This window comes from Eptesicus fuscus, chromosome 18 (assembly GCF_027574615.1).
Source record: "Eptesicus fuscus isolate TK198812 chromosome 18, DD_ASM_mEF_20220401, whole genome shotgun sequence".
NCBI lineage: Eukaryota > Metazoa > Chordata > Mammalia > Chiroptera > Vespertilionidae > Eptesicus > Eptesicus fuscus.
This window is the reverse complement of record NC_072490.1, coordinates 25,337,549-25,361,010: the sequence shown is the minus strand read 5'-3', so window position 1 is coordinate 25,361,010 and position 23,462 is coordinate 25,337,549. Positions and strand designations below refer to the sequence as shown.

General features: G+C 36.5%; 1 protein-coding gene across 1 annotated transcript in view; it reads left to right on the top strand.

Annotated features, from left to right (window-relative positions):
• Nucleotides 1-257: 257 nt before the first annotated feature.
• Nucleotides 258-23,462, top strand: part of PIK3R4 (phosphoinositide-3-kinase regulatory subunit 4) — a 58,568-nt gene continuing 35,363 nt past the window's right edge. The window contains exons 1-8 of the mRNA XM_028129344.2: nucleotides 258-696; nucleotides 1,579-2,355; nucleotides 6,674-6,807; nucleotides 8,649-9,231; nucleotides 12,779-12,913; nucleotides 14,994-15,215; nucleotides 16,470-16,643; nucleotides 22,034-22,179. Of these exons, the coding sequence (XP_027985145.2) occupies nucleotides 1,623-2,355; nucleotides 6,674-6,807; nucleotides 8,649-9,231; nucleotides 12,779-12,913; nucleotides 14,994-15,215; nucleotides 16,470-16,643; nucleotides 22,034-22,179 (2,127 nt within the window). The 5' untranslated portion in view covers nucleotides 258-696; nucleotides 1,579-1,622. The remainder of the gene's footprint in view (nucleotides 697-1,578; nucleotides 2,356-6,673; nucleotides 6,808-8,648; nucleotides 9,232-12,778; nucleotides 12,914-14,993; nucleotides 15,216-16,469; nucleotides 16,644-22,033; nucleotides 22,180-23,462) is intronic.

Below are 23,462 nucleotides of genomic sequence, written 5' to 3'. Positions count from 1 at the left end.
CAGAAGCCCCAAAGTTCAAAGAAAGATGAGAAGGGCTAGATGTTGTCAAAGCATTTTACTTTCTTCCTCTCTAGACTCACGGGGCGAGACCACGCCCCTTCCCCGTCTCCTAGCAACCAACGCCCTTAAGGCGCTCTGCCTCGTGCCTCACTCCGTAACTTCCGCTCCGCGGCAGGAAGTGAGGTCACAGCCGGCGGCTTTCCCGGGAGTTCGGCGTTTGTTGTGAGTGCAGCCGCTGAACAAGTGTTTCCCTGGAACTGGCGGTCTCCCTCCCACTCCCAGTTCCACCTTCCCTCCGGTGCTGAGGACCTGGAGGAGTGTAGAGGACCCCGAGAGTCCAGAAGTCCGCGCGTGAGGAAGGCGAGGCCCGAAAACGCGTGGCCCTGAGGGCAGAGTAGGGGGCTGGCGGGGGCAGCTCCCTGGGTATCTGTGCAATTGCGTCCGCCTGGCTTCTTCGGTCTGCTTCGCCCCCGAAAGCTTCCCCAGTTCTCCCGGGAGGACAACTGGGGTTCCTGGAGATTGGGACTTTTCTGCGTCCCTCCCCAGCACCCCACTTCTTGCCTTTGAAGGAAGACCCCCTTCATAGTGGCGACTGACTAGGCTGCCGACTCCCTTCCTCGCCCAGACCCTGAAGTGACCCACCATGACCTTAGTGTGAGCTAATGACCGACCTGGGACACTTTTCCGGAGTCTAGGGTAAATGTTTATATGTGCGCATGGCCTCGTGTGTGTGTGTCTTTTATTTCCTGCAAAACCTGAGCTAGGAGAAAACCCTGGGCTGTGTTTGGCAATTGTGTATTTTGGTTTACTTTTTAAACATCCTTGCCAGGGTTTCTTCCCTGTGGCTGTTGCAAATCAGACAACTTTGTGCCTTCTAGTAGCTGGGTGGGAAGGCACCCCGGAATCAGGCTGGAAAGGCCCAGGAGATACTGTTGTTTTGGATGTTAGCCTAGCCTTTGAAAAGTTCAGTGACTTGTATTAGGTGGTTCTTAGTTTTAAGCTTTTAAAAAAAATATATATATATTTTTTATTGATTTCAGAGGGGGAGAGAGAGAAACATAAATGATGAGAATCATTGATCGGCTGCCTCCTGCACGCCCCCTACTGGGGATTGAGCCCACAGCCCGGGCCTGTGCCCTGAGTGGGAATCCAGCTTTGACCTCCTGGTTCATAGGACCACACTCAACCAGTTTTTAATGTGTTTTTGTCTTATGTTTAATTCTACAAGTTCTTCTTGAACAATGACTTGTCACTCTCACAGCCCTAAGTACAATACTGAACATATAGTAAAGGCTTAGTCATTTTAAAAATTAGAAAATACAAATTTTAACATCTTCAACTTAATACTGAAGGGGCCTATTTAAATACAGCCCAGCTCCTGGAAAGGACAACATAAAATAACAAGATTTTTTTTAGATAAATGTGTATGAAATTTAGAGGCTGCCTGGGAGGATAGGTACAATGATCTCAATGGAAGAGAAATACGGTACATCTACCTTTTAGGAGGAGACCAAATAAAGAATGGTGTTTCATTGCGTGTTTCGTTCTCCCTCCTCTTCTTCTTTTTTTTTTTAACAGGTGGTGTTTCCTAATTGACTGACCCGGAGGCACTTGCTGCCATTATGGGAAATCAGCTTGCTGGCATTGCTCCTTCCCAGATCCTTTCTGTGGAGAGTTATTTCTCAGATATCCATGACTTTGAATATGATAAGAGCCTGGGGAGTACTCGTTTCTTTAAAGTTGCTAGAGCGAAGCACCGAGAAGGCCTGGTGGTTGTGAAGGTCTTTGCGATTCAGGATCCCACATTGCCTTTAACCAGCTATAAACAAGAGCTGGAGGAACTGAAAATCAGGCTTCATTCTGCACAAAACTGTCTACCTTTCCAGAAAGCAGCCGAAAAAGCATCTGAGAAAGCAGCCATGCTCTTCAGGCAATATGTGCGGGACAATCTCTATGATCGCATAAGTACCCGTCCATTCTTAAACAACATTGAAAAACGTTGGATTGCTTTCCAGATCCTGACAGCTGTGGACCAAGCACACAAATCTGGAGTCCGCCATGGGGACATCAAGACTGAGAATGTAATGGTCACCAGTTGGAACTGGGTCCTCTTAACTGATTTTGCCAGTTTTAAACCCACTTACCTTCCAGAAGACAACCCAGCAGATTTCAATTATTTCTTTGACACCTCACGGAGGAGAACTTGTTATATTGCTCCTGAACGTTTTGTTGATGGTGGGTTGTTTGCCACTGAGTTAGAATATATGAGAGATCCTTCAACTCCACTTGTAGACTTAAATAGCAATCAGAGAACAAGAGGAGAATTGAAGCGAGCAATGGACATCTTTTCGGCAGGTATTTGAGTTGGCTAAATTTGCTAAGGGGGGAATGTACATATAATTTAACTCGAATATAGAAATGTAGCTTTAAAAATTTTCTCTATATGTTGAAAGTTTATTTGTCCTCATACACTCTATTAGTGTTCTTTCATTGGACATGTTTAAGTGCCTAGAAAATGCAAGAGCAATTCATTCAAACATTTAAGAAATATTTGAATTCTTGCCTATGTGTCAGGCAGTGTCTTAAGCATTAGAGACATAGATGAGTAATTATGTCCCTTTTTTTCATGGTGCTTATACTTTAATGGGGAGATATGATTGAAAAAGGACATTTCAGTGTAATGTGGCTTGCTGAGGTGGTAATAAGCATAGGGTGCCGTTATAGGAACATGTAGATACTTAAATTAGTTTCCATGGTGGTGATGGGGTAGAGAGGCAGGATCAAGAAGGGCCTCTTTATTGGGAGGATGACATGTAAACAGACCTGAAAGATGATTGGGAGCTAGCTATGGTAAGGGGAGTCTCTCTCAGGCAGAGTGTTGCTTATACAAAGACTTGAAGCATGATATGATGCACTCATTTATTAGGGCACTTTAAGTGATATAGGATATCTGGAACATAGAGTGTGAGGTAAGCAAGGCCCAGATCAGAAAGGATCTTGTATGCCCATGTTAGTCTTCAGAGACATTGTCAGATAAGTGTTTTATTTTTTTTAATAAACATATTTTTGTTGTTGACAATATTACAGATGTCCCCCCTCCCCCCTCCCATACCCTGGTTTGCCCAGCCCCTATCCCCTCTCCCTCCAGGCCTTCACCACCCTATAGTCTGTGTCTATGGCTATGCATATAAGTGTGTAAGTCCTTTGGTTTATCAGATACGTGTTTTAGACAGGATACCGACTATAGATAGCATGGAGAGTGGATTACAGGGGAGCTACACAGGAGACTGTGTGTGTGTGTTTTTAATTTTTAATACATGATTATTGATTTCAGAGAGGAAGTAGAGGGAGAGAGAGAGATAGAAACATCAACGATGAGAGAGATTCATTGATCGATTGCCTCTTGCGTGCCCCCTCACTGGGGATTGAGCCCTGCAACCCGGGCATGTTCCCTTGACCAGAATCGAACCTGGGACCCTTCAGTCCACAGGTTAACGCTCTATCCACTGAACCAAACTGGCTAGAGCCAAAATCACTATCTTGAAAAGATGTCTGCACCCCCATGTTTATTGCAGTATTACTTACAATAGCCAAGTCCATCAATTGATGGGCACCTAGGTTGATGGAAACACCCTAGGTGTCCATCAGTTGATGCACGGATAGAGAAAATGCTCCAGGACAGAACCCAGTCTAGGGTCAGATATTGCATTTAGTTGTCATGTCTCTTTAGCCTCCTTTAATCTGTAACATTTCTACATTGTCATTATGGCATTGACATTTTATGAAGAATACTTTTTCCCTTAAATTTTTAACAATTATTTTTATACTTTTTATTTTTAAATGATAGACTCAAAGGAAGTTACAAAAATTGTGAAGACCCTTTTCCCTGGCTTCCTCCAGTGGTGACATCTTACATGACTAGTACAATGTCAAAATCAGAACTTGACATTGTTGCATTACTGTTAACTAGATTATACATAGACCTTACTCGGTTTTTACCAGCTTTACATATACATTTGTGTGTACATGTTTTTTAATAGGATATTCTTCATTTTGGGTTTGTCTGCTGTCTTCTTGAGATTCAATCAGTTTATGCATTTTCGGTAAGAATAGTACATAGGTGATGATGTGTCTTTATGGTATCACCTCTGCAGTCAAATGGTGTCTGATGGTCAAGATATTGCCCAATTTCTCCCCTTCATAGTTAATTTTTTAAATCCCTTGCAACTAATAACCTGTGGGAAGAAACTTCAAGACCAGTTGTCACAATTTTCTCCTGGATTTGGCATCCACTGATGATTCTTGCTTGATCCAATCTTTACTGAGATGGTTTTAAAATGATGATTTTCCAGTTCCAGCACTTTTCCACATTGACCAATAGGCCCTCAGCATTCTATTATACTCAGGTGTCCTCTTTCCCCTCATTTATTTTATATAGGTAGGGACTCCTACACTCAGTTTTGGAGGAATTTTAAAATCTATATTCATCAGAGATATTGGTCTGTACTTTTATTGTGATGTCTTTATCTGGTTTGGTGTAAGGGTAGTATTGGCATCATAGAATGAGTTGGGAGGTGTTCCTCCTCTTCCATTTCTTGAGAGAATTTGTGAAGGGCAAATGCTAATTCCTTCAAAGTTGATGGAATTCACCTGTTAAGCCATCTTGGTGTAGACTTTTCTTTGTGGGGAATTTTTATAACCAATTCAATCTCTTATAATGCTCGTTCAGATTTTCTATTTCTTTTTAGGGCAGCTTTGGTAATCTATTTCTATGAATCTGTCCATTTCATCTAGATTATCACATTTGTTGGCATATAGTTATTCAAAGTACTCTCATAATTCTTTTCATTCTGTACAGTTGGTAGTAATGTCCCTTTTCCACTCCAATCTTTGTTATTCCTTTCCTTCTGTTTACTTTGGTTTGAGTTTACTCTCTTCTTGTTTTTTAAGGTGCTTATAGATACACATTTCCTCTAAACATTGCATCATATATGTTTTTGTATGTTGTGTTTTTGTTTTCATTCATCTCAAAGTATTTCATAATTGCCCTTTGATCCATTGGTTATTTAGGAGTGTGATTACTTCTTAATATTTGAATTTTTCAAATTTTTTTCTGTTCCTAATTTCTTACTTTGTTCTGTTGTGATTTGAAGAACATAATTTGTGTGATTTCAGTTCTTTTAAACTTATGGAGCCTTGTTTTATGACCTAGAATACAGTCCAACCTGGAGAGTGTCCCATTTGTACTTGAGAAAAATTTTGTATTCTATTGTTGAGTGGAGTGTTCCTTTGATTTCTGTTAGATCCAGTTGATTCATAATGTTCAATTCTATTTCCTTCTTGGTTATGTTTGTAATAGCTATTTTTAAGTCTTTTATTCTAAAACTTGACACTCTATAGGTAGAAATTAATGAAATAAATGTTTTGAGTTTATTATGTCTCAGGAATTGTCTTAGTTGGTGTCGGGATTTTTCAGTGAACAAAATAGACAAAAATCCCTTCCTCATGGAGTTTGCTTTCTAGTGGGCATGTAGACAATAAAGAAATAAATACATTAAATATATAATTTGGCAGTTGGTACTGTGGGGTAAACAGCAGGGAAAGGGAATGTGCCAGGTGTGGAGTATGAGGTAGTTGTAGTTGTGGGCCTAAACTGGGCAGTCAAGAAAGGCCTCACTGCTAAAGTGATATTTGACTGAAGATCTGAAGGAGGTGGAGGTATAAGCCATGTGTATACTTGGGGAATAGCATTTTAGGCAGAAGGACCAGCAAATGCAAAGGCTGTGAGCTAATGCTATGTAAGGATCTCTTTAAGAATTGTTAAATGTGCAGGCTCTATTCCCAGTAAAGGGCCTGCAGGAGGCAGTCGATCAATAATTCTCATCATTGATGTTTCTATCTCTCTCCCTTCCTCTCTGAAATCAATAATTAAAAAAAAGAATTGTTAAATGTATGTTATACAGTGATTCAGTGAAACTGCTTGTCCTTTTTGAAATGTGGATAGGTTTTTTTTTTTTTAAATTCCCTATAAAAGATTACATAAGTGCAAAATGATTGGGTTATCTCTTCTAACAACCACACTTCTCATTTTATAATTGGGTTAGCACTTCTCATTTTATAATAGTTTTTGTTCACTGGTTTATTTTATGCCTCCCTTCCTATAATGAAAGCTTTATGAGGGCAGGGATTTTATCTGTTTCATGTACTATGGGAGCCTAATGTATAGTAGACACAATTTTAGTTTAATGAATAAATGATTGTCAGCTATGACTTCTCAGTAATTCCTTTTGAATTTAATTTCTATAAATCCATACTTAAAAAACCCCAGTGTATTTCTTGTGGCTTTTACTCTAGCCATCTATTTTTAAATGTATGGTGTGTACATTATATGTGCACATTCATTTAAAATTATAGAACTAGGAAGTAACTTTATTTAAGTTGTTTTTTAAGGAGGGGCAAAAATAGAATGGGCCTTTTTGATGTTACACTTTTTGAAACTGACCATTAGGCAATAGACATTTTCCCTATATTGATTGATTGTTGTATATTGCATTAAAATTTATAATTCAGTTTACTTGGTTTCACATTTTCAGTTTTATGAATTCTCTGAATTCTTTATATTAATGATTTCTTGCATTTCATTTTTAATGAAATTATATCTGCTATTTTCCAGGTTGCGTGATAGCTGAACTTTTTACAGAAGGTGTACCATTATTTGATCTCTCTCAACTTTTGGCTTATAGAAATGGACAGTTTTTCCCTGAACAAGTGCTAAATAAAATTGAAGATCGCAGTATCAGAGATTTGGTAACTATGCTACAAATATTTGCCATAAAGAATTTAATAGAATTGTGTTCTTTTGCATTAGTCCATTCTCTAAAATGTTATAAATTTGAAACAAAGCAATAAAGCCCTATAGACTAATACAAATACCTCATGGTTTTTACTTTATTAGGGAGAAATGTACAATTCCCTCACCCTCTTCCCAGACACAGAGCTCCTGTGACTTAATTTTTTATATGCGCGCGTACACACACACACACACACACACACACTCTCTCTCTCTCTCTCTCTCTCTCTCTCTTCTCTCTCTCTCTCACACACACACACACACACACACACTGAAACTCACACAGACACCTCTACCCATTATAATCTTTAGTCTGCTTTGGATGGATTTAGGTGGAGGTAAGGAGATGCCTGGGGGTTAGCGAAGTTGTCCAGGCCAGAGCTTGCTAGTAAGATATGAAGAAGACAGGAAACATCAACTTGAATATAATGCAGCAGTATAAGGCCATTTCATATGGAAGCTACTAACTTTGTATACTACCCTTGACACTGAGGGCAGTTCTGGAAGGGAAGATGTAGAATCACAAATTAGTATAGCAGAACAGATATGAGGAATTCTGTGGGAGGTCATATAAGCCATATGTCCATATTACTGTTTGAGGGGATCTTTTTAAAGTCAGTCAGTTAGTATAGGAACTGATCCTTACGATGACTCTGAGTCATGGAAAGGATATGGTGTATTTAAAATATCCTTTAGTAAGGTAGGGAAATATATATTTTAATTTCTCTTACAAATAGCAAATACTAAAAAATATGCTTTAGATAAAGGAAACGAATTTTGCTCATGTTTAGCTCAGCTGGATTAGGAGTTGGTATATTTGGCTGGTATGTCTTTGGATGTGGCATTCATTCATCAAGTTACACTGGCATGAATTTGGGCCTACATTTTCTTAACTGTGAAAGGAGTGAATTGACTAATCTTTAAAGCTTAACCTAAATGTCAAAGTAATTCTATTAGGTCACTCTTCCTTATTTATAGTATATTTGATTCCCCCAAGTTCAATATGAGGCTCTTAAACAGAAAGCTCAAATAACTAGATATATGTATATGATATTTTGAGTATTTGAATAATGGCTAATACAGTGTGATGGTCTAGGAAAGATTAAACTATGCTCTGTATATTGAAAAAACTTTCTTATGAGGCTAGAAAACATAAGATAAATTCAAATAAGGTATGCCATTTCTAGTATTTGCAGGATTTAACACTTCTTTTACACTACTTGAAAAGTTTAAACCACTGATGCCCTTTGTGAACAGATGCTAGTGCTACACTTAAACCAGGTATTTCCTTAAGCTTGTGAAAATAAGTCTCTAAACCAGAACTGTGGTATGTAAACAGGTTTTAGGGGATCTGTAATTCTTTTCAGACTTGTGTGTAATTTTGTATGCAAAACTTGTGTGTATACCCTTTTCTCAGAAGAAAATCCTATTGCTTTCCTCAGATTCTCAGTGACATCTCCTGCTCAGAAAAAGTTTAAGAATCCTTGAGTTGTGGGCAGCAGTATATTACTCTTCTGTCTTAATAAATAGGGAATGTTGAACAGAATTCACCTCCTCTTTATGTGTCTGGGTCAACTGTAATATGTTAGTATGTAATTTCTTGTTGTTTTTTAGGACAGTAGTAGAGTCACATATTACTTGTTAGGTTCTGAAAGTAGTTTGAATGGTAAAGATTGAGGAGAGTCAGAATTACTTCAGATATCCTTTAAGTCATGGTTAAAATGCCCTTGAAGCTTTTCTCTGACTTAAGTTGCTGTTCTCAAATCCATTTTTTATTCTCTTTCTCCCCTTGGTATAGGTAACTCAGATGATTCACCGTGAGCCAGATAAACGGTTAGAGGCAGAAGATTACTTAAAGCAGCAGCGTGGCAATGCCTTTCCTGAAATATTTTACACTTTCCTTCAGCCCTACATGGCCCAGTTTGCCAAGGAAACATTTCTTTCTGCAGATGAGCGTATTCTGGTTATACGGAAGGATTTGGGCAACATTATTCACAATCTCTGTGGGCATGATCTGCCGGAAAAAGCTGAAGGAGAGCCCAAGGAAAATGGGCTGGTTATCTTGGTGTCTGTTATAACATCCTGTCTACAGACCCTTAAATACTGTGATTCCAAACTTGCTGCTTTGGAACTTATTCTCCATTTGGCTCCACGATTAAGTGTAGAAATTCTTTTGGATCGTATTACTCCATATCTTTTGCATTTCAGCAATGACTCTGTTCCTAGAGTGAGGGCTGAAGCCTTGAGGACATTGACCAAAGTTCTAGCTCTTGTCAAAGAGGTTCCTCGCAATGATATCAATATCTATCCGGAATATATTCTGCCGGGCATAGCCCACTTGGCCCAAGATGATGCTACTATTGTCAGACTAGCCTATGCTGGTAAGAGATTATTGTCTAAGTAATAGCTACTCATATTTATGAAGTTAGTGACTAATACCTCTTGTTTTTCTGATTTCTTTGGGAATTCTGAGAATGACCTTCGGTCCCTGAACTATTTGTGTACATTTTAGTAATATTTATAGCTAATCTGTACCTGGGACTCAACTTTTGTGTGTACTCTCATTTTTGAAATGATCAGAATTAGCTAGTAAAAAGTATATAATACAGAATCTTGTGCTTTTACTGGGAGTATTATATTTAATTTGAAGGGAGACTAATGTTTACAAATATGTGCTTCTGGGGTATGTCTTTAGGCCTTTATAAAGCTTCTCTGAACAAATAAGCTGTTTGAATATCAATTTTAGGATATGCAACAATTATTGTTGAAAAGATTTATTTTGATGGGTAATTTGGTGTTGAAAGAATCTAGCCTTACTTACTGAATTAAAGATCCTTTCAGTTACTATAGTGCTTAGGATGTATGGCTTTGTGGTGAAGTGTGTTACACCTGCATGTTTTACTTGTAATTCTCATAAAATCAAGTGATACAGATTCATGTTTTTAGCTCCCTAAATTCTGAATGTTTATTACGGCATGGAAATGCCATTGAAACATTTACATAATTCCATAATTTATTTCTAAAATGTAATCTTATGGAAATCAGGGATTCTTTTTTGAAGTACGTAACGTGGTGATGATATTGTCACTTTGCTGTAAGATGCTTGCTTAGGAAACATCTTACAGATGTTTTTAATCCTAACCTGAGAGTATGTTTGTTTATTTTTAGAGAGATAAATGGGGGGGGAGGAGAGAGAGAGAAAACATCAATAGGTTGCTTCCCTTACCCCTGACTGGGGATTGAACCCCCCACCTTTTGGTGTATGGAACAATGCTCCAACCAATTGAGCCACCCGGCCAGGACGCCTGTTAGTATTTTAATGGAACATGTGAAAAATGGTCTTTGGACGCTGGCCTTATATACTAGGCACATCCAAAAAGTGATTGGCGGTTGTTGGGTTTCTTTTTTTTATATGTATATTTTTATTTATCAGCCTATTTACTTATGTATGGTTTCTGGTTTCCATAACTGTTTAGTTATAAGTTTCAGGGCTAGAAAATGAAGGATTTCTTTAAGATATATCTGAGTTTATCATTTGTAACAAAGCATATTTATAATTCACTTGGTAAATATTAACAATTGAGCCAGATAAAATTAAATAACAGTTTTTAGGTTTTAAAAACAAGCTGTATCTTTAGGGTTTCATGTCCTACTTTTTACCCAGGGGATCTTAGTCTGTTCTTTGTGTTAAATAGATAAGATTTTGATGTGTAGGTGCCATATTAACATATTGATAGTCAATTACTAATAGTCATAGCATAAAAATAATGCTATTTGTTGAAAAACCTGCTGTGTGTCAGGGTATCTACTGTTCAGGCTTGTTGCAAGGGTTAATTGCAAGAGATACATAGATTCTAAGATAGATTTTAGATTCTTAGATAAAGTCTAGATTTTAAGATTCTAAGATCTGTATGTCTTTCACAACTACCCCTTGCAAAAGCCTTGAGCAGTGACTGTTATTTTCCTTCATTTTACCAGTGAGGAAATTGTGAATGAGAGAGTCTAAAAAAAAAAAACATGACCCCGATGTATCTGGTCTAATTCTTTCTCAGTTCTCAGAGTTACTGGTCTAGACCTTGATTTTGAAGCAATCCTGCTTTTCTTTGGTCTTCTGGGTTTTTATGATGGGAGTCCATGATAACCCAGGGACAGTGCCAGTACCTTGCCGTGTCTCTTCACGATGGCTTGGTGCATGACAAAGCTACCTTTTTTAATAGAACCAGAGGTATGTTTGAACTTGTATGGTTAAGTATAATTAAACCACACATGTTAGTAATTAAAAGTTTAAAATCAATTTGTAAATTTCTTTTACATTATTCTTTTTTAGCTCAGAGAGGTTGGTATAGATTTGTATCTTATGTCAACTTTCAAATTGTGGTTTATAAACTTCAATGGGGAAATAAGCATAACTTAGACTTTAGAGGTTCAGAAAAATAAGAGACTTTTCCTAATAAAGATGTGTTAATTAAAGTGGGGATATTCATCTAGAATTTTGACTTATTACCAGAGGATGGCCCCAAATTTCTCCATCTTTAGGTTGAGCAGGCATTGCAGGGTATTAATATCTTGCTTACTTAGAGGTAAATTTCTGTTCTATTCAGAACAGTGTTGAACCTGGGAGAGGTGGAGGGAATCAATGCATTTGGTAGACTGAAAAATCTCAATGTGAGATGCATCTCAGTTTCGGAAATGTAAAAAGTTAGGAGAAAGTGAGTGTCAGATTCAAAATAAAGTAGTTAAACTTTATGTTCAGTGCTATTTACTGCAAAGATGGAAGAGTACAGAGTTAAGCTAAGAAGCACAGAAGTAGTAGAGAAAGAAGGGTAGAAACAGTAATAAAAATGGAAGGAAGAAGATATAAGCAATAGAGTAGATATAATTAATAGCAAATATGACAGCAGAACTTAGAAGTAGATACTTTCACAGTGGTGAGGAGTATCAGATAGTTTTACTAGATTACCAGAAAGAGAAAGAAGAAAATATAGACAACTGCAGAAGTGTGGCAAACAGTCTCATACTTTGGTTCCTTAAGAACTTCAGAGTATCACTTGTGAAGCAATCCAACAGTGATTGATTCAATTTGGTAATGGCTCTTTGAAATAGATGTGACTCGTTTATGTGTGAAGAAACTGAAGCTCAGGTTGGTTAAGCAGCCAGCTAGTAAGTGGCAGGGTAGAGATTTGAGCCAAGGTCTGTGTGATCCCAAAGCCCAGCTTGATCTGTTATTTCCATGTGAATGTTTGTTAGTCTAATGTCAAAATACTGTTTAAAGGGTAGGACTCTAAAAGGATTTTTTTTTCTCATTAGATTTGAGTGCTGTGTTTTAGGTTATTTTTGCCTTTTAAAAAGATGTCTATGTTCAATATTAAAACACTAGGGGCCTGGTGCACGAGATTCGTGCACTTTGGGGTGGGGTTCCTCACCCTGGCCTGCGCCCTCTTGCAGTCCAGGAGCCCTCGGGGGATTTCCAAATGATGGCTTAGGCCAGAAGCTGGCCTAAGCCATCAGTTGGACATCCTTAGCGCTGTTGCAGAGGCAGGAGAGGCTCCCGCCACTGCTGCTGCGCTCATCAGCTGTGAGCCTGGCTTCTGGCTGAGCAGCACTCCCCCTGTGGGAGTGCACTGACCACCAGGGGGCAGCTCCTGTCTTGAACATCTGCCCCCTGGTGGTCAGTGCATGTCATAGTGACTGGTTGTTCCGTAGTTCGGTTGATTTGCATATTAGCCTTTTATTATATAGGATAGTTTAGAAATAGTTGTAGATTATGAAATTAGTTACTAAAATATGATTTGGTTAAGTGCTAAATTTAAAAGTTTTACTTTTCCTCCTTAGTTTTATGATTATTTTATATATAAAGAGTTAGGGAGGAAAAGTTATAAACATTACAGAGATTTAAGAAGATAATTATAATTTTTCTTCCTTTTATAGAAAACATAGCTCTGCTGGCAGAAACAGCTTTGAGATTCCTGGAATTAGTACAGTTAAAAAATCTCAATATGGAAAATGACCCAAATAGTGAAGAAATAGATGAAGTTACACATCCCAATGGAAATTATGACACAGGTAGTATGATTCTCTGTTCCAGATTTCCTATTACTTAGAATGAATTGCTAATGTGAACTTGGAGCAAATCATCATTTCTAATTTTCATGTAAGGTGAAAAATACCAGATCTATAGGTAGGAAGGGTTCCTGGTTTCTGGTTGTTCTCTCTATTCTCAAGTACTTATCTAGCCAGAAAATGATCAGCTTGTTGCTACAGATTCTAAGCTCAATTGTTTTTCAGCCAGAATTGATTTGTGTCAATAATAAAGCTAGCTGAATTATTTCATCCTTATGATAAAAGAAAAACCATTGACATCATAGCTAAAGAATCTAAATCTTTTCTCCTTATGTGACTATATCCTGTGTATCCTCAATCATAAGCTTGTGTTTATTTTATACTATCTATGATTTACATGTTAAAACCCACACATTTTACTGTAAAGGGACAGATATGATAAACTCTTTGAGGTCAGAGTTCTTTTTATTTTTAAAGAGCCACTTTAAAAAATATATATGTGTGTGTGTTTGTGTGTGTATATATATATAAAATTGATTTCAAAGAGGAAGGGAGAGAGAGAGATAGAAACATCAATGATGAGAGAGAATCATTGATTGGCTGCCTCCTGCATGCCCCTTACTGGGGATCGAGCCCCCACCTGGGCATATGTCCTAGCAGGGAATTGAACCTCCTGGTTCATACCTGGTTCATAGGTCAACACTCAACCACTGAGCCACACCGGCTGGGCCTGTCTTAGTTTCTTTACGTTCGTACAATTTCTAATAAAGATATGTTTATTAAAGTGGGGATAGAGTTGTAGTTAATGTTTTTTGAGTTAGATATTTAGAAGTGAAATAATATGCTTAGGTCTGTTCTAAGATGTTTCTAGTTGAGAAAAACTAGAGAAGTATAGTTTTCAGATTTTTATGTTACAGATAACTGCAGTGGCTCTATTACTTGTAGAAAGTAGCATAATTTTTAAGACAGCATAATTATATGGAGTTCAAGACAAATAATTTTGAACTACAGAAGAATATATCAGAAAGGAAATCTTCACTTTTTCTATGGAACTAGAAAATAATACTGTTTAATATTCTAGAACCATGTAATTGGATCTTTTTATGTAATGAATTTAGGTGTTAACACTTTTGGGGAGTTAACCTGAAGTTTTTCTTAATGTGAACATAATCCATTTCCCTTGACAGTGGATGCACCAGGAGTGGCCTCTGTCCTTATTCAGGTAGCCACAGATAATTGTCAAAGATAGCTCTGCATCAGGCAATTTTGTGCCCGCTTTAGGCACTAGGAATACAATAGTGCCTAAGACGGACAAGATCCTTGCTCTTGTGTTTACATTTTAGTAAGGGGAAGACAGATAAGTAAGTAAATAAGGGGAGGGTGGATAGGAGATAAGGCCATGAGTGGTAGGCAGATCATGCAAAGCCTTGACAGGACTTGCAGTGTGCTTCTGAAATTTAATCCAGCCTTTAAGAAGGCTTGCTCTTGCCCTTGCCGGTTTGGTTCAGTGGATAGAGCGTCAGCCTGCGGACTGAAGGGTTTGATTCGGTCAAGGGCAGGTACCTTGGTTGCGGGCACATCCCCAGTAGGGGGTGTGCAGGAGGCAGCTGATGGATGTTTCTCTCTCATTAATGTTTTTAACTCTATCCCTCTCCCTTCCTCTCTGTAAAAAATCAGTAAAATATATTTAAAAAAAAATAAAAAAAGAATGCCTACCCTGCACCATCAGATTATATCCTGAACCAGTCTAGTGTTTTCAAGTCCTTGATTAAGTTGATCTTATTGGAGCAGTATGGTCTCTTTTCTGGTGCTTCCCAGGCTTTTCTACTTAAGCCTCATAAATAGAGCTTTTTAATTAGTGAGATAGTAGCCAAGCTTGTGAAGTCAGCTCATTGGGATGTTCTTCAGTTTTATATTTCAGCTTTCTATCTACCCTTCAGAGTTCTAAATAGTGGAAAAACGTAGTGATTATAGACTTTCTGTGGTGGCTTCTTAATCCATTTCTCTGAGGAGTAAGAAGGAAGACTGTGTATTTGTATAAGGAAAAAGAATAGATTCTAGTTTTACTTTTTTTTGTTTTTAGAGCTCCAAGCCTTGCATGAAATGGTCCAGCAGAAAGTTGTCACTTTGCTAAGTGACCCTGAAAATATCGTGAAACAAACCTTAATGGAAAATGGAATAACTCGGCTGTGTGTATTTTTTGGACGTCAAAAAGCCAATGATGTTTTATTGTCTCACATGATTACTTTCCTGAATGATAAGAATGATTGGCATCTGCGTGGAGCTTTTTTTGATAGTATAGTTGGTATGTTGTTTTTTAAATTTCTCTTTAAGGTTTTGAATTCTCAAAAACATGCAATTTAAAAGGTGATATTACTACTAAATTTTATTAATAATGAATTGAGTTCCTAGTATTTCTGTCTGTCTTCCTGCTGCTTTTGGATGATAAGAATATCTTAGTTGATCAAGGGATTGGTTAATTCAACTGTGATACATCCATATCAAGAAATACCATATGGTCATTGCAAACTGTTTTAAAATGATATTTAATGCCCTGGGAAAGTATCATGAAATATTATTAAAGTGACTGTAGTGTAGGTCTATTTAAAGTATGATTCCAGTTGTATAAAGATAACAACAGTAAATCATATGTATTTATACAAAAGACTGGAATATATATACTAAGGTATGAATAGTGGTTACATGTAGGACTGGGATTGTAAGTGATTGTTTTCTTTATATTTTTTGTATTTGTCAAATTTTTTTATAATTAAACATAGTATATAACTTTTATAATCAGAAAATAATAGTTAAAATGTAATTATGATTGAAAATCAATCTAATTAGAAAGAAAATTTAGATGTGGTCAGTTATGAAATGTTATATGCTAAAGCCATGTCATTATAATTACCCATTAACCCTCTTTATATCATTTTGGACATGATTGTAACAGCTTGCTGTTTAACTCAAAAGGTTTAAAGACTCTTCTACACTTTGGAAAGCTTTGCTGGTATTCAAACTTTCTCATGTAGTAGCAGAAAGCTGTAGGATTTAGATTTTGTTACCTTATAATCTGGGAAAGTAACTGCTAAAATATTTGCTTTTGGGTGTATTTTCCTAAAAAAATAAAAAAAGGAAAGAAACTTATATGGCAATAGTATTAATGTTTCTGCAAATGCTGTAGAATGTTTTGGAGAGAAGGGTACTTCCTACCTTTGAGAAGCTGTGAAATTGCTTGCTTTGTTGTATTCTAGCCTCTCTGTTGTTGCTGAAGATAATCTAAAGCCAATCATTCTCCTTCGTTTTTAGGGGACCTATATTTTTCTTTTCATAAGTTCCTAGGATCTCCTCTCCTTCCCCCTCAGTGTTCCAGAATTTCTTGGTCATTTATTTTGTTGTGGGTCTTTTCATTTATTGTGCTGGGTAGGAAGTTCAGTGTCGTCTCCCTGACTGTTGCTCAATATATTTGGTTTTCAATTAATTTTATTGTTTTACTTAGTGGCATTTGCACTTCCAGGTATAGAGTATGTAATCATGTAATGTTACTTCTCTTTTCCAGGTGTTGCTGCCTATGTTGGCTGGCAGAGCTCCTCAATTCTCAAACCCCTGCTGCAACAAGGTCTTAGTGATGCTGAGGAATTTGTTATTGTGAAAGCTCTTAATGCCCTTACCTGTATGTGCCAGTTAGGGCTGCTACAAAAACCCCATGTCTACGAATTTGCCAGTGATATTGGTAAGTTTCTGTTTCTCAAGATTAGGTTGGGAAAATTAGGAAATGGGAAGAGAAATAAACATTGATAAAGCATTGTCAAACTTTTAGGCAATATAGAGTCAGATTTTCAACTTCATTGTTCCCATATTGTGTATGTATGTGTCTGAATGTACACACACATGTACATGCTTAAACATGGATGCTTGTATGTTTGTGAGAGACAGGCAGGCAGGCAAACGGGATCATTTGGTTCTCCAGCCTGGGTTGGGAAATAATTTCTTTGTTTTCATTTGTAATTAAGTTTTTGTGATACTTGAAAAAAGAAGATTTTGCTTTTTTTATTAATCCTCACTGAAGATATTTTTCCCATTGATTTTTTAGAGAGAGAGGAGAGGAGGAAAGAAAAGAGAGAGAGAGACAGAGACAGAGACATTGATGTGAGAGAGACACATCGATTGCCTCCTGCACATGCCCCTACCAGGGCTGGGGATTGAACCTGTAGCCCAGCTCCATGCCATTGACCAGAATTGAACCTGTGACCCTTTGGTGTGCACGCCAACACTCTGAACAACACTGAACAGGGCTTGTTTTTTAACACAAAATGGATAGTCTATAACTGCTCTGAAGAGTCAATTTGTTTTTTTTGGACATTGGACTACTAGTCATGTTGAAATTGGATGTGGATGATTGTCTGTGACATGTGTCATTGTACTCATTGCCAGTTAAGAATTCTTAGTATTGAAGTTTCTACTGTTGGTAATTTTATTAACCAGTGAAAGGGATTAATCCCTTGACCTTTACAGCAATTACCTATTTACCTCAATTTAAGATTCAGAATAAGTGCAAACAAGTCAAATTACGCACTCTAAAATTAAGACTATCCGGAGCTTTTAGTCTTATCACTTCACTTGAAGAAAATAATCAAAATAAAATTGCAAATTGGCTCTATCCAGAGAGGACATGAAATCTTAGAATATTTCCTCTAGATAAAATATTTAATTGCTGTAAATGCCTTGCCAAGGAAAATTAATAGAAAACCAAAATTGGTTAGACTTGGTTAATTGTTTGTTTGTTTGTTTTTGAGGAACTCCTCAGAGGAAAAAGACAAAGGAGTTATTATTTATTTTTATTTTTGGGAAACTAGATAGTAGCTAGTAAAGATATATAAGATTTCTGGAGAATTTTAAGGCATGAATGTGGCTTTAAAATAATTTTGTGTGAAAAATTTAAGTATATATAGATTGCTTATTTTATTCTCTAATAGCTTCAATCATTCTTTTAGTTTGTAACTATAATTTGGTTTGAATTTTTTGATGATTATGTTAAAAATAATTCCAAATTTAATAGAAAATGGTTGAGTATTGGCAATACAATAAAATCTCCATTATATTGAAATATTTTTGATTTTTCGTATGAGCTACAGAGTGTTGAACCTTAAGGGGTTCATTATCTCTATTTAAAAAACAAAACTAAAAACTAGCCTGGCTGGCTTGGCTCCGTGGTTGATTGTTGACCTATGAACCGGGAGATCACAGTTTGATTCCCCGTCACTGCTTGATTCCCTGTGTAGGGCGTGCAGGAGGCAGCTGATTGATGGTTCTCTCTTATCATTGATGTTTCTGTCTCTCTCTCCCTCTCCCTTCCTCTCTGAAATCAATGAAAAAAATGTTATAAAAGAATTAATAGCAGAATAAAAAATTATTAATATTATAATAAAACAAATGATTTTGAGCCGAGACCGGTTTGGCTCAGTGGATAGAGCGTCGGCCTGCGGACTCAAGGGTCCCGGGTTCGATTCCGGTCAAGGGCATGTACCTTGGTTGCGGGCACATCCCCGGTAGGGGGTGTACAGGAGGCAGCGGATCGATGTTTCTCTCTCATCGATGTTTCTAGCTCTCTGTCCCTATCTCTTCCTCTCTGTAAAAAATCAATAAAATATATTTAAAAAAAAAAAAAACAAAAACAAAAAACAAATGATTTTGAATTTCTGGTCCTGTGTATTGTAAGGCAGATTTAGAAAGCATGCATTTTCATGATAATATAGGGTGTCCCCCAAAAAATGTCTACACACTTTGAATGATTATAAAGTCAGTCTTTATTAACATACTGTTCATTTTCAAAATTTAAAAGAATCTACAGCATTGAATAATTTTTTTGTCACCTGTCCCCAGAAATGTATATATGCTTTGAATAATTATAAAGGCATTGTTTGTATTTCAACTGTGTTTTCAAATTTCCAGTAGCATTTTAGGATGAATTTCCTTTGTTCAAAGCTTAGTCTGGCTGAAAAGAAAGAAGCATCAATTGAGCTATCAGCTTTTAAAGTGTGTAAACATGTTTTTTTGGCAACCTATATAAATGAGAAGATGTATTGTGTGAACATGCACATCTTGCTGCCTGGAATATTTTCCTGCTTGTTCTCATTTTTAAATTCTCATATCAGTGCTTTCTTTTTTTCTCCTGTAAGAGGGGCATTACTTCCCAAGGTCAAGTTTTTCTTGCTTTTTGCCTTTGATTCTCTTTAGTTAATATCTTCTGTATATAAATATGTACTCTAGTATATTCTGATTTCACATAAATACATTTCTTCTGTTGATTGATTAATTTGGAAATTATTTTTTATATAATGTAGCTTATAATTAGCATTTTATTTATCTGAAAAATGGATGTCTATCAATTTTTAAGTAAAAACATCATAAAGACAGTTTTTTACCCTCCTCTTTAATTTTAGAGAGTTTTTTTCTGGGCCCTGTTATTTCTAGTCATTGATTACAGGATGAACACATTGAGTACATATGTATCTTTAATTTAGCATAAAAACAAATTATTATCTTTAGGTATAGAATAAATCCAGTGTAGTGGTACAGCTTCTTGGATGGGGAACTCCCTTAGAATGAACTAAATTTAGGACCAGCTAAGGGGAAAAAGAAAACTTGCTGAGAAAATTTAAGTAAACAATCATTTGTTGTCATTTTAAACTATTTAAAAGAAAAGCAGTTTTTTGTAATTTAGAAACACCTATTTAAAACAAATGATAAAGTGCACACATCTCTCTGTTAGCATAGTCAGTCTTTGGTATTGATTCTTAAAGGGAATAGTGGTGGTGGTGATGGTGGTGGTGATGGTGATTATCATGATATTTTTGGTAGCTCTTTCAAAAACTGTACTCTTCCCACACAGATATTCTGAATACTCACCTTCCCCGATGCTTGTCCCCTGAGAATTGGAATGCGTTGGGTAGAGAAAAGATTGAGTACACTGTTTTTTAGGAAATCCTCTTAATTCTGGTTTCTTGGTGTGTGTGTGTTGTTGTTTTTTTTGAGTGTTTAAGGTTCTTTGTATCTATTAGCTACTAATTGCTATAATAATGCTATATAGCAATTAACCACAAAATCTCAGTAAATGCTTCAGTAAATTTCTCATTATGCATCTGTAAGCTGTATGCTTTTGGCTTTGCATCTCCAAACTGTGGTGACTGTGATCCATCTGTCTCATTCTGGGGTTATGTTTTGGGTGATGGCAGAGGTACAAGAAAGCAAGCCTAGCTTTTCAAGCCTCTGTGTTAACATTCCATTGGCCAGAGCAGGTAATATGACTGAGCCAGAAGCATGAATACAAGGCAAGAGTATGGTTGTATAATACAGATAATGGAAAGAATTGGGACCAATAATTCCACCTCACACAGAGCGCAACTCCTGCCAAGTCATTTTGGTCTTAGTTACGTTTGGAGGTTTTTCGGTGTTTTTCCAGTCCTGATTTTCCCTGTTGTCAAAGGGAAATTACCAGTCCTCCCTATTGGATGTATCAGAGGCTGCAGGATGCTTACAAAATAATTAAAACCTTCTCCATGTGCAGTTAAAAGAATTGGAATGGGAAAATGTTGGAGACATATTTTGAACAATTATTTCTCCTTCCCTTTTTTATGCTATAAGTATTATTAGCACATGACATTGTTCTTATTTTTCTATTGGCATGAATTTCTTATGAAGTTAATATTTTCTAGATACTTTAATTTTCAATTAAATTTATTAATTAGAGAAAGTGAGAAACATTGATTTGTTGTTCTACTTATTTATGCATTCATTGGTTGATTCTTTCTTGTAGGTGCGCCCTGGGAATTGAACCCGTAACCTTGGCTTATGGGGATGATGCTCTAACCAACTGAGCTACCCAGCCAGGGCCAAAACTAATATCCTCTAAATCAGGGGTAGGGAACCTTTTTTCTGCCAAGGACCATTTGGATATTTATAATGTCATTTGCAGACCATACAAAATGATCAACTTAACAATTAGCCTGCTATATTTTAAACATTTAATTAACTCACCCCTAATGCCTTGGCAGGGCCAGACATTACCCACCCCTGCTCTAAATGCTGATGTTTTTGCATGCTCAGACCTAATACAATTTTTTTTTTTTTTTACATTTAGAAGTTTGAATTTTATTCTAAATCTTCATTTAGTTGAAATCACTGATTTTTGGTGTAGTACACAAAATAGTTAAAAGGGATGAAAAGGCATTCATTTAATTTTCTGGTTTAATCTTATATTTTAAACTCTTTAAGAAGGGGCATTATGTTTTCTGCCTTGTAGTTTTCATTTATAATGCCTTGCAATATATTAGATTTGATCAAATTGTTACATTAAAAAGAATCAGGTGAAATTGTTTCCTAATCGTAATGCTTATGGCTTGGAGAAGAGATGGCTTATTCGTTTCCTTGCTCTTGTGGTAGATGATGTGTCCTTGGACTTCCTTGGGGAAATGGGAGGAGGGAGTAATAGTTTGCTATATAGTGTTGAGACTTTTTATGTCTAATAGTTTCTAATCCAGTCTTTTAAATGAGTAGATGCCCACCCATCTTCAGGCCTGACTAAAAACTATAAATTTAATTCTCAGAAAGGAGGTAGCTGTGTTTGTTGTTGTTGTTAATCCTCACTAAAGGATTTTTTTTCTATTGATTTTTTGAGAGAGTAGAAGAGAGAGGGAGAGACAGAGAGATAAAAATATTGATATGAGAGAGAGAGAGACATTGATTGGTTGCCTCCCGCATGCACCCCGACTGGGGCCAGGTATCGAGCCTGCAACTGAGCTATATGCTCTTGACCGAAATCGAACCTGGGACCCTTCAGTCTCTGGTCTGACGCTCTAATCACTGAGCAAAACTGGCTAGGGTAGGAGGTAGCTGTTTTTATTCTTTTATGGTATTGCTGAGTTTTATGATAGGGAATATTATATCACTATGTTCACTTGGTTGAGTTTACGCCTCAGGATAATTGTATGTGAGGGCACCTGATAGTAACATGTGGTATAATCTTTATCATCAGTTGTGTTATAAGGTGAAAATTTATTTATCCTGATAGTTTGAAACTATTTATGAACATTGTTTAAGCCAAATATTGTTTTTCTTCTTTAGCTCCATTTCTGTGTCATCCCAATCTATGGATACGCTATGGTGCTGTGGGATTTATCACAGTGGTAGCTCATCAAATAAACACAGCTGATGTGTATTGTAAACTGATGCCTTACCTTGATCCATATATTACTCAACCAATAATACAGGTAAGCATGTTTCAACTTGGAATTAATCTCCCTCCACACTGCACCATTAAAAAAAAAATTAGAGAGTTTTGTTTTTATTTAAAATTTTAAAGATTTAAATTGGGCTAGGGCATTTTCAAATTCATTTCAAGCTAATTAATGTTAATGGATCAAATATTTTGAAGGTGAGAAACGTTCAAGAGACTATTATGTTATGTATCATGTAATGCATAATATAGCAGCCAGTAATTCATACTTTATTTTCTTATGTGTAATGTTGTAAAGCATTTGCAGTTTGAGTGAAATATAGAATAAATTATATTAATAGACCTCTGCTTTTATTTGTAAAAGTATAACAGAGTTCAGTCCAAGTCAGCATTTATAAAGAATTAGAAAAGAACCTAATAATTACAGCCCTGCCCCTGCCCAGCAGTACAGCACTTGATGATAAACTTTGAGTCTTTGGTTTGTACAAGGCAGTTGTTTACCCAACTTGTCAGTGTTTATACCCTTTATCTTGCTGGACAGCTAACTATCAAAATAGATAATTTAAATTGAGTGGACTGTTGAGGGATTATTCTGGCTGTTAAGACATTCTGAAATGGCCTATTTTTACTAAACCACCGTTTCTCTTTTGTGAATTCACATGCTTCTGGCTTTCTCCTACTTTTATATCCCAATGTCCTTTCCCTTTTGTTGGAGAAAGTGGCCTTGGATATCCTCTGGACATGAGGAGGATTTGGCTGTGCCTTCAGCCCTTACTGTTCCTTGTAGATTCATCTATTTTTGGGAATCACCATTCTTCATTTTGTAGTTTGTAAAATTTTTTGCTTTTACCCTAAGAACAATTTATACATGAAAGATGAATAATATTACTAGAAAATATGTTCCCCCTTTTTTGAAGCTTATTAGTTTCCTTGAAGATCAGGTCTAGAGATTCCTACTACTTTTTACCACTTATTCTATTTAGAAGTTTGTTTATAAAGTTTTTATAGCACAATGTGAAATGTCTTTTGGATTTAAAAATTGCATATATTTTGGTAATAACTTTTAGTTGTGGTTTACTATAATAAATATGACATATAAGTGGTTTGTTAGAAATCTGTACCATTCTGTTTTCTCAGAAATTCTTTTAAAATTTTTTATTTGTTTTTATCAGTGTTTGATATTTTGAAAGGCCAGGATCAGGAGTTGAAAAGCTAATTATCTATATGTTTCATAAATTATATTTTTCTACATTTTGGATTAGATAAAAGGTAGCCTTTTATGCTGGTTTCCACTGGCCAAGTCACCAGATTGTTAAA